We start from the raw sequence: 12,266 nt of genomic DNA on the forward strand, positions 1-12,266 counted from the left end.
AATCTTCCACTAACCCTTTCATGCACTTCAACAATTCACTTGCCCTTGTATTTAAAAAATTCCCGCCACAAGATATGTCCACTAATTTTCGTTCATTATAGTCCAAACCTTGATAGAATATCTGAGCAAGTTCATGCTCAGGGATGCCATGATGAGGGCATTCCCTTGTCAAAGACACAAATCTCTGCCAAGTATCTCCAAAGGTTTCATCCCCTAGGGTGAAATCCCTAATTAATTTCCTTTATGGTTTGAGCTCTCCCATAAGAAAAATACTTTTTTAAGAACCCCGTTTGGACTTCCTGCCAAGTTGAGAAGCTTTTTCCTAGGTTCTTCAACCACTCCTTTGCTCTATCCTTCAGAGAAAAAGGGAATAACATAAGTTTCACTGCCTCTTGAGATACTCCCGCAAAGTTATATGATGAGCAGAGTTGGGTGAATTCTCTCAAGAACTCATAAGGTTCATCACTAAATCTCCCCTGGAAGCTTGGCAGCAAATTCAACATCGGGCCATCAATTTTGAAGTTCGCATTCTCACCAAGGGGTGCTACTATTCTCGAGTGAATCTCATAGCTGAATGGTGCGGATAACTCCTTCAACGTGGGTCCTCGATTGCTGCACAATTCCCTCTGTCTGTCGTCCATTCTTACTTTGATATCCTTCTCTGTTAAAGGCAGATCTCTGTTACTGCTTCCATAATATAGTTTTGGGTACAAGGATCTTCTACAATGCATATAAACTATCTAATCACTAAAAAAAATCAAGCAGGAAATAATTGCCAAATTTATTAAAAAAAAACTCTACGGAATATTCAAATTATAAGCAATTCAACAAGGTACGGAACAATTCCCTAAATTGAAAATGAACTTCAGCCTGTTGCCTCCCTGGCAATGGCGTCAAATGATAAGTTCAAAAATATGTGTTTATATGTCATTATTTTAAGGGTTTTCTGAACTTAATCAATACAGTTTGTTCATCCCTTAGTACTCGAGTAAGGGGTCGAACCCTAGGGAGGCGGTGGTGACGTTCAATTTTTATTAATGTAGGATTTAGAATTCTAATTTTTATTACTATGATATTTCTTTATTCAACAAAAACAATGATTGTAAGATGTATTCGACCTCATACCCTTTCTTACTCAAAAGATATCAATTAATAGAGACTCAATTCCTAAAAATGTTTTACCAATAAGCTTTGGATTTATGATTAGTTAGCAGTTCTTGGTTCGAAGTGCTGAGTAATATCCTAATTAGATTAACTATATTTGGATTGGATCTTAGATTCTCAGAAATTTTCCCCAATTATTTTACCCAAAACTAGTCACTGTTCTCAATTATTTTTACCCAAAACATAATTCAGATGAATTAAATTTGAGGGTTAATTAGTGAATTGTGGGTGGTTAAGGCAATTTAAGTGAACTCCAGTTGATTTATTGAAATTAGCTTTCAAAATCTTGTAACTGTTCTCACGGATTAGGAATCCTAAAAATTGATTTAGGCATTTTGCAATTTTATCCCAGGCTATTTCAAATTTTTAAAAATGCCCCTAGCTCATAATTCATGGTGACGATTTGTTGGCTCGGAGTGATCGAATCTCACGTTAATTAGTTCTTAAGCATGGTAAATCCCAAGTCAACAGATCAAAATTAGAGTTATTTTTTTATTTTTTTTTATTTTTTTTTATTTTTTTGAATTTAAAAGCTACTCTATATTGGCAAACCGTGAACACGATTTGCCAATTGAGGTAATTGGGATCAAATATGAATGGATTAATGCTCACTTTCGATTCAAAACTATTTCACTAGGATGAGTAAAGCTCAAACAATTCAAAAATGATAGAAGTTCTAGAATTAACAGAAATAAAATGGAAAATTAAGAAAACGGCGAACAAGAACGACACTACAAATTTGCTAAAATTGAATGCAAAAATAAGGGTAAAATCCAAAGCAATAAGAGCCTAGAGGTACCAGGAAACATTTTGAATCAATTATAAGGAATCCCATGCAATAAACAACCGAATTTCCCCTGAATATATGCTTCAATTTGGGGACAAATGCGGCGCTGGACCGAAAAAATTCTGGTCCAATTCGAGCTCCAAAATGCATCCAAAGCGTTCTTATGACTTCCAGGAGGCTAAGCCTTCTTTCCTAGAAATCAGAAGAACAAGTTCTTCCAATTCCGTTATTTATTTTCTCCTTTTTGTGTTGTACACAGGGCATACAACGCAGCGCGATTGGTCCGCGCACTATCGTGTACAGGTCTTCCTTCGTACACACGGCTCTACGTGTTTGCGCCTTGCACAAACAAGAATTCGCAGCCAGTTTAAATTGTTCAATCGCATTGGCGCACGTAGCGCTGTGCACGCAGTTGAACTCGCTGCATCGCACGCAGCGAGTTAAGCTGCACACGATTGCTATGCGGGTATGCCACATGTGGTGGGTGACACGCACAGATGATGTGTATGTGCGTGTCACGCACCGAAGGCACTATCACAGCCTCTGATTGGCTCGTGGCGTCCTCGTGCGGATCCTGCACAAATCATCAACCAATTAGCACTTAAACTGGCCCACCAGTTTCAATAAAGAAATAATTTTAACTCGAAAATAGCTGGAATAAATTGTAAAGAATGTTTATTAATGCAAAAAATGTTTTATTACTTATGAAATAAGTTTTATTGCTACTTTCATTCTATTTATAGAAATTGGTCAATTAAAAGCATTTAAATTCTTATAAACATCATATTTAAACCGTTTAAAATGCATAAATTGACCTAATTATTTGTCCAAAGTGTTATTCCACTTGAAATTTAAGAAACCTCTTCTTTTAACCTGAAATCATGATAACATGCATTAAAAATTAATGTTTTTAAGCATTAAAAGCCCAAAATTATGTTACAATTAACACTTTATCAGCTCTTATTTGCATGTTATCAAATGGCGTATTTTGACAGTTACATCTTACAGAAGGCATCTTTTGTCAAAAACTTTGTAATAATTTCCTATATATTTCTTGAATTCCGTTAAAAATTTACAATAAACCAAATAATAAAATTACATATTTTCAATATGAACTTAATTCAATAATATAAATATTAGGCAAATGAACCATGTTAAAGCACCAAATAGTGGGGGATAATTTTTTAAAAACTTTTGAAACATTTTCCAAAATTTTTTGACTTTTCTAACATTATAAATTTACACTTACCCAATTAGTAATATACATATTTCAACTTTACACTTAATTCAGCAATATAAATATTAGGTACATAAACCATGTTAAAGGACCAAATAGTGAGGGATAATTTTGTTAAAAGTTTTTCAAAATCTTCCTAAAAATTGTTAACTTTTCCAACATCATAAATTTTCACTTACCCAATTAGTAATAGACATATTTCAAATTTGCTCTTAATTCAATCCTATAAATATTAGGCAAATGACCCATGTTAAAGCACCAAATAGTGGGCGATAATTTTTAATGATTTTGCAACATTTTCCTAAATTATTTTTGACTATTTCAACATTATAAACTTACATTTCAAAGAACCAAATAGTGCGGGATAATTTTGTTAAAATATTTGGCAATATTGTCCTAAAATTTTTTGACTTTTCCAAGATTATAAATTTACAGTTACCCAATTAGTAATATACATATTTCAAATTAGCACTTAATTCCTGAATATAAAAATTAGTTATATAAACCATGTTAAATTAAAGCAGCAAATAGTGGGGGATAGTTTTGTTAAAATTTTTTCAACATTTTCATAACAATTTGTTGACTTTTCTAAACATTATAAATTTACACTTACCCAATTAGTAATATACATATGTCAACTTTGCACTTAATTCAATAATATAAATATTAGGCAAATGAAACATGTTAAAGCACCAAATAGTGGGGGATAATTTTCTTAAAATTTTTGCAACATTCTCCTAAAAAATTGTTGATGTTTTGAACATTATAAATTTACACTTACCCAATTAGTAATGTACATATTTCAACTTTTCATTTAATTCAATAATACAAATATTAGCTGTATAAACCTTGTTAAAGAACCAAATAGTGGGGGATAATTTTGTTAAAAATTTTGCAACATTTTCCTTCAAATTTTTTGAATTTTCCAACATAAAAAATTTATATTTACCCAATTAGTAATGTACATATTTCAAGTTTGCATCTAATTCAGTAATCTAAGATTTAGGTATATAAACCGTGTTAAAGCATCAAATAGTGGAGAATAATTTTGTTAAAAGTTTTGCACCATGTTTCATAAATTTTTTTGAATTTTCCAACATTACAAATTTACACTTACCTGATTAGTAGTATGCATATTTCAACTTTGCACTTAATTCAATAATATAAATATTAGGTATATAAACCATTTTAAAGCCCCAAAAAGTGGGGGTCAATTTTGTTAAAGTTTTTGAAACATTTAACTAATTTCGTGAATTTTCCAACATTATAAATTTACACTTACCCAATCAGTAATTTCCATGTTTCACATTTGCACTTAATCCAATAATATATATATCAGGTATATAAACTAATAAATTGTGCTAAAGAACGTAATAAGCTTCTAGTTTCTTTTCAAATTTTGAGAAAAATATTTTACATATTCCTTAGTCAGTTAGTCCCCATAATATTATAGGTTATATGTTGGTTGATTAAGGATCAAAATAAATTTTTATGTGGGCGTAATGTATGAACTTTTGTTTATGTAAAGTTCCCTTATATAAATTTTGACAATATTTTGTCATAGGGGCAATTCTCTAATAATTGCCACAATTAGCATTCATTGGCGTGCGCAAGTCATAAGAGGGATTTACATTAAAGACAGCTGGAGCAAGTTTAAGCCTTAAAATATTTTTAAAATCTACCATATGGGATTGCGACGGATTCAGAAAAAAAATCTGGAAATTGGTTACCAATATCCGTTATCGTAACCGATATCTGGATATAGGTAACCAATATCCGAAATCCGATATCTGCCGTGTCCCTATATGTACGATATTTGTCACCGATATCCGTCTACCGTTCAGATACAGATATCAGTCGATATCCGATATCTGGTATCCGGCACCGTCATCGGATACCAGTTGCTATCTTCTCTCTCTCTCTTGGATCTCTCTCTCATTCCCTACATGCTTATCTTCTCTCTCTCTCTCTTGGATCTCTCTCTCTCTCTCTTGTTCTCTCTCGCTATCTCTTGCTTTCTCTGTCTCTCTCTTGAGAGGCTACATACATTGCTATATATCATACTTACACCGCTAAAATCTCTTTGGATTTGCGTAGATCAACTGATTTCAGCCTCAAAATTTTGACTTTTGCCGCTGAAATATCTTCGGATTTACACAGATCTGCCAATTTCAGCCTCAAATCGTTGACTTGCACTGCTGAAATCTCTTCGGATTTGCACGGATCCGTCGCTGATAACCTGGAAAGAACAATCTCAATCTCTCCATCTCCTCCAAATAATAACTTCATGGCTTGATTCTTGAATCTTCACTCAGTCTTGTCGTCTGATATATATGTACTGGGAGAGAGCGAACAAGAGAGAGATTGAGTTAGTGATAGAGAGAGACCTATCAAGACAACGAGATAGTGAGATAGACACAGATACAGAGAGACAGTTAGTGAGAGAGTTCTCCTTTTTTTGAACAGTTAGAAATTCTTTTTGTGTGATTTTGACTATTGGTATTGGATTGATTGAATCTTTAGACCAAACTTGAAAACTCCCATTGTTTGATTAAGAAATCCAATCAGTTTGCAGCAACATATAACCTATAATATTCTGGAAATACCGTTCACTAGATAGGGTTTTAAGGACCTCCTACCGTTCATGCAATGTCAAACACGCAAATAGCAAGAAACTACCTAGAACTTCGATTAAAGTTTTGATTCAAGATTATTTCCAGAGACTACCTAGAACTTCAACCAATCATCATCAATCTAGGCCATGGTACATGCATGACCTTCAGCTTATCCCAATCGTTTTTAAACTCTCGAGTGTTGTCAAGAATGGGATTTGCATAACCAACTCTGAATCAAACATCTCGAATCATTCAAAAAAAAAACTTTTAAGTTTCCTATTTTTTTGTTGTCTCACCACATTGTCTATAACTGAGATGCTAAAAGTTTAATGTACCCAATGGCATATAATTAACGTTTCAAAAGAAGATACGCAGGTTGATATTAAGAGGGTAACCACTTCTACCTCACTTTTCTTTTGTGCTTCTGCACAATTTCTAAACTTCATAAAATTGTGGTGGCTATAATGGCTTCTGACAATAACATTTAGGATTTTTTGATTGTTCAATCATCATCACAGCTCACACAAGGGGCGTTGACTTTCTCTGAAACCTTTTTATTCTAATCTATTCTAGTCATTATTTGCATATGGTTGAAGTATCTTACCACCTATAAATTAATTTACATTTGATCCTTAGCCTCCTAAATATTATATTTGTTCTAATAAAACAGACATCCTTAATATTGGATGTGAGATCATGTTTCAATAGGTAATGGATTCAATCCACAACCCTTAAGTCCGTACTTTTGTATAAAATATATGTCAGGTTTTCTCCAAGATTGTGAATCTCGTATTTCTTTGGTTCGATAGGATGGATTCATCCAGTTGCCCCAAACCAAAAAGATAAGAATAATGAAAACCAGATGTACAGTCTACAGGAGATATTGACTGTTACATTGTGTTCATGTTTTTTAGTATTTCTACAGTGAAATACCTCAGTGTTTAGAAGAGTTTTATCGCCTAGAATATTCCTACGTGAGTGTTTCTCAATGATCATTCTAAATGAATGAGTCGTATATCAGGCTTCAGTTGCAATATTGAATAACTCGACTGGATGATAAAATATTGAAGAAAGTCAAACGGCTAGGCGTTCGAGCAAATCAAACCATAGCTCATCCTCCTCAAATCTCTATTAAACTATTATCATGATAGGCATGGGAACTCCCGTCAGCCGGGGTTTGCGGTTCTCAATGGCTTCTATCCTTCTACGCGAAGCCGCCCATCTCTTCCATCTCTCTTCTGACCCTATCAAGGTACGGGTTACCATCTCGGGACCCCAGAAAAACTTCAGCAACGTTGACCAATGCAGCTGTTAATCCTAGCAGTGTCTCATAAGTAAAATAGAATATTCGGTAGGAAGTGAAGATTTGGCCCGCTGTGGTTACCCCGTGGTTGAAATGGATCATTTCGAGAAGACCGGCTTAATGACCGATAAAGAGCTGGCGGCTTTATGGTTCTTTAACAGGCTCGGCGGAAATAAAGTATATGTTTCGTCTTGGGGATCCCTGATCGTACGGTGGGTTCTTCGTTCTCCTGCCTACGATCTGTGTGGATTTCAAGTCGGTGTTTCGCCTCCTTCCCATCGTCGACGAACCGGACAAAATCGATGTTGTCGACGATAGTACGAGAATCTTTCACGTCTCCGACGGTGATAAAGAGGAGATGTGCATGCTCAATAATCGCGAGTTCTCTCCTTTGTGTCCTCGGCCTCGTAACCTACATCCATCTGGGACTTGCAGCCTCTAGAAACAACCAGAAGCCTCCCCCTACCTTCGTGGAGGCCACAGGTATGAAACTATCGCCGCTGTCCCCCCCCCCAGCTATTAGAGAGGTGCCCTGTCTCGCCTATTTTGTTTCCGGGTCGACGGGAGATCTCGAGAGTATGTGGAGGATACTTCGGGCCCTGTACCATCCGAGAAACCAGTACGTTCTTCACCTGGATCTTAAATCGACGTTGGCTGATCGGATGGAGTTGGCTCGCCGAGTGAAGAACGACCCAATTTTCTCGAAGATGAACAATGTCTACATGATTACCAAGCCCAACGTGATCACATACAGAGGCCCGACCATGATTGCGAACACCCTCCACGCCTGCGCCATTCTTTTGCGCAGGAGAAAGAACTGGGATTGGTTCATCAATCTCAGCGCGTCCGATTATCCTCTCGTCACTCAGGATGGTAAGCCTTATTAAGGGCCACACCCTTTATATTTCTATTATCGAAATTTTACGGTATTATCATTCCCCGATTTGCAGATATTCTGCATGTCTTCTCCTCTTTGCCAAGGGACCTGAATTTTCTCGATCACACGAGTCGATTGAGATGGAAGACGTAAGTTACCCATCGTTGAAACTCGTCAATTCATCCCTCCTCTCTTGTGCTAACGTTTTGGAATATCGATCCTGGCGGCGGCTCCTCCACGTGAAGGGTGAAGAGGGCCAAACCGCCGATCATTGATCCGGGGCTTTTTGCGACGAACGAGTCGGACGTGTTCTTCGTGCAGCCAAGAAGAAATTTACCCACGCTTTTCAAGCTCTTTACCGGTGAATTCATAACTATCCCGTCTTTATCCTTGTCCGATTAGGATAGTCCGATTTTTATCCTGAATAAATATTCAATGATCTCTGGAAGATGTTCTCGAGTATGTTTCTTAGTAATCTGGTAAAATTTACAGGGTCAGCGTGGGTGGCGCTGACGCGCGAGTTTGTCGAATTCTGCGTGTGGGGATGGGACAACCTGCCTAGGACGTTGCTGATGTACTACACCAACTTTGTGTCCTCACCGGAAGGATACTTCCACACCGTCATCTGCAACGTTCCTAAGTATGCTCGCACCGTCGTGAACCACGACCTGCATTTCATATCCTGGGATATGCCACCAAGACAGCACCCACACTCTATCGGCGTAAAGGACTTCTCGCGGATGCTTGCCAGCAACGCCGCCTTCGCTCGAAAGTTCAACAACAGCGACCCCGTGTTAACGCTGATCGACGAGAAGCTTCTGGGCCGGAGGAACGATAGCCTAACTCCAGGGGGCTGGTGCGCCGGGGAGCCAATCTGCTCCGAAGTTGGAGATATCTCGCTGCTGAGTCCCGGGGCCGGAGCCCATCGGCTGGCGCAGCTGATGGAAGTAGTCGTGAAGTCAGAGTCGTTTACAAAGCACCAGTGCAAGTAAAAAAACATTAGAAAGAGGAAAGGGAGATTTTAAGGTTTTGCCTCACTTTTTTATTATTAAGAAATCTTAGGCCCAATAAGGCCCATTAAGCACTTGCTCAGCAGAAGCAAATAGGATTTATGGAGAATGCTAAAATAGAAAATATGTGGGATTTATATATTTGGTAAGTTCATTTTTTCTATCAAAATCGTCAGACTTGTAAAATGAAACCTGTAATGCACCTTAAGTACTTGACAGGTGATGAACCAGAATTTGTGTTAATAAGTCATTTTAAGGTTTTGATTTATGCAACAATATTTATAAAATTTTCCTTAGGCTAGGGTAAGGGTCGAATCCACAAGGAGCAAGTAATGAGAGAGTAAAGTGTAATTTAAATATATTTTAAAATAAGTTTTTTGGTGATTTTATATAATTTTAAAATTTAAACTATTTTCTAAAGAGGAAATCAACTAAATGATGGAAAACTAGTCAATACTATTTTATGTAAATAAAGTAAATACTTTTGTTATTTACTATGAGTTTTAATAGTTTATTATGATTTGTATGATTTTATGGCATTTATTTAGGGCAAGAAATAAATTTTAAGGACAAATAGAACCTTAGGCCGCACTTCCCGTGGTGAAATTGCGGCAGAGACAAGTAGTTGACTAAAATCATTGTAACTTTACTAAGTGAGGAATTTTTAAGTACCACTTTATGTGTTGGAAAGCTTGAAGTCTAGGTTAACTTCTGGAATATTTAAATAGACAAAATGGTGAGAAAATTCAAATCAAACATTCAGGAGATCACATGAACCTTGTTGTCACTTCCCCCAACGGCCAAGTGGTGCTCTTTCTACAAGAGTCTCGATCAACCAAGTACTCTCTCTCCCAAACTCTTGTACAACAATAATGGATCAAATAAATCTGATGCTCTAATCAACGAACAACAGGTTGCGAGCAGAAATCCAATGTGAGATACAAAGAGGGAGGAGAAGATAATAAATAGAAGTGCCCTAATTCTCCTAGCCCATTTGATTGAATTCCAAGGCTTTGGAGCGCTAGGATTTCTTGATTTCCAGCCTTGACCCACATTCCCTCCTTCCCATGTTTGAAAAAAGGCCTTTCAAAATCAATTTGTGGGAGATTTCCACAATTCTTGTTTTTAGTTGACCCGGTCTTTGAGGAGGTTTGAATGGGCTTCTAAAGTGGGCTTCTTTTGAATGGGCTTTAATAGATATTCTATTTATCTATTAGAAGGCTTAGATTTCTCATTTCCTCGCATTTGTGTCCCAAATCAACCATTGCATTAGCCTAAGTCCTATTTTTCAAATAAAACTCCAAGAAGATATGTGATAAGCTGAATTTTACTGTAATTAACTAGGTTAATTTCTATCACTGTTTGTAATCAACTTATACAATAATATTAAAAATGAACCCTCTATATTAAGATGCAAAATAATTAAATAAATTATATTTATATAGAATCAGAAGTGTAATGAGATAAGAATACTTAGTATAGAGTTTGTAAACAATAACAGTTGGTGAATAATGTGGAGATTTAGAGCGAATTAGGGTACATATATTCTATTTAATTTTCAGGTTATTTTTATGTCTGATTATAGAATATGATAATTAGATAACCTCCTTCTTGAATCATGACAAGGGCTAGTACATTTCTTCCAAGCCAAGTCAATTTAAAAGAACACAAATCAAGATCAATGAACAAAGAAACTAAAATCAAATAAAATACCATAATAAAACTTGATCCAAGGAGACAATTCTATTTGTGTCCCTAAGTTTTCCTTAGTTTTTTTTCATTTTTGGGCTCTTCTGATCGATACATCCATATGGATGGAAAGAGGATGCAATCAAGAAGTAGCCCTCAAAATTTGAACTCAGTCTAACAGAAACTAAGGTTTGAATCTAGAGCAATATAAGGCGTTTGATTCTTTTGGCCTTCTTTATCACCACAAAATTTACAGAAAAATCCCTCCGCTTTTGCTAAACAAAATTTAGAAGGTGGTCTAAGAAATATTTGGATATATGCCCCTATAATCTTATTTCACCTGAACAATCCCAAAAAAGCCCTCTATTCTTCAAAAAAAAGTTAAAATACCAAAAACATCAATAAAATTAGATATTTACGCCCGCAGAAATTTCCGAGTGCAGTTTCAAGGCCTTTTTCTTCATGTTCTCCACCAATAAGTTAAATAAATAATAAATTAGTAAGACTTATTAAATTCTGGAGAATACACTGAAGATAAATTTATTTTGTTTCTACTATGAAAATATGCAATTATAGTCCTTATGGTAAAAATATAAATGCAAAATATAAATTGCATGTTATCATGTAAGAAATCCATTTAAATCTAAGGAGTTAAGTGCGGTTGATCTTAAAGTTCTATGAAAATATATATAAAAATAGAGCTTAGAGAAACATCATAAATTTCTTATTTTATCCTTAATTATAGTGCAAATCTAAAACTATGTGGTAAAAAAAGTATAAAAGCATAATTTTAGTAATCAATTTTGATGTTGTCAAGGGACATTCACAAAGAGGAAGCTAAGAATAATATAAATATTATGGTCATTAAAAGAACGAATGCAGGAGTAAGAATGAGGTAGAAGAATGGAATTGGGAGAATATCTCAATGACTATGAAGTTTTTGGTCTTTTAGATGGGTTTTTTTTCCTTCAAGTGTTATATTATTCCGACATCGATCTATATTTTTGTTGTGTTCTAATCAAACTTTGGAGTGTTTATAATTAAATAACGAATATAAGAGCTTGCATTGTGATAGGGATGCTCTTATATTTCTTACTATATAGGTCGATCCCTCACTTTGGTGGCATCACGAATTTGAAAATCCCACTATCCTTCATCCTTCCTCAATTGAAAGATGGTCATGCTTCTCCTATTAATAGTGCAAGAATGGAACATAGGTGATGATGCTCCTATCGAACCATGGGTAAAAGTAAGGAATAAAATGGTGATTGTTTAAAATAATGGATTAATGGTGGGTAAAAGATAATGAGTAGATTTAAACTAAGATAGCTGAATAATAAGCGTTAAGGGCATTTGAGTACAATTATTTAATGTGTGTTTTGATGAATGTTCAAAGTAATGCATGTGTCGATAAGGGTTTTGATCAAAGCACAAGATGTCCTCTCTTAATGAGCTCACTGATTGTAAGTGAAGATAAAATAGAATCCTTGGTTATATTAAAAGGCTACTTAGTTTGACGATACGGTGAGCAAGTCGAATCATGTATGTACGACATATACTTTCTATGATACGAAGATAAACATA

General features: G+C 35.5%; 1 protein-coding gene across 1 annotated transcript; it reads left to right on the plus strand.

The window, feature by feature from the left end:
* Positions 1-7,248: 7,248 nt before the first annotated feature.
* LOC144703562 (beta-glucuronosyltransferase GlcAT14A-like) lies at positions 7,249-9,067 on the plus strand. Its single transcript, XM_078575754.1, has 4 exons — positions 7,249-7,979; positions 8,057-8,132; positions 8,229-8,344; positions 8,476-9,067. The coding sequence occupies exons 1-4, from the start codon at positions 7,409-7,411 to the stop codon at positions 8,973-8,975; spliced, it is 1,263 nt and encodes a 420-aa protein (XP_078431880.1). The 5' UTR covers positions 7,249-7,408; the 3' UTR covers positions 8,976-9,067.
* The last annotated feature ends 3,199 nt before the right edge of the window (positions 9,068-12,266 follow it).

Source organism: Wolffia australiana, chromosome 5 (assembly GCF_029677425.1).
Source record: "Wolffia australiana isolate 7733 chromosome 5, ASM2967742v1".
Classification (NCBI taxonomy): domain Eukaryota; kingdom Viridiplantae; phylum Streptophyta; class Magnoliopsida; order Alismatales; family Araceae; genus Wolffia; species Wolffia australiana.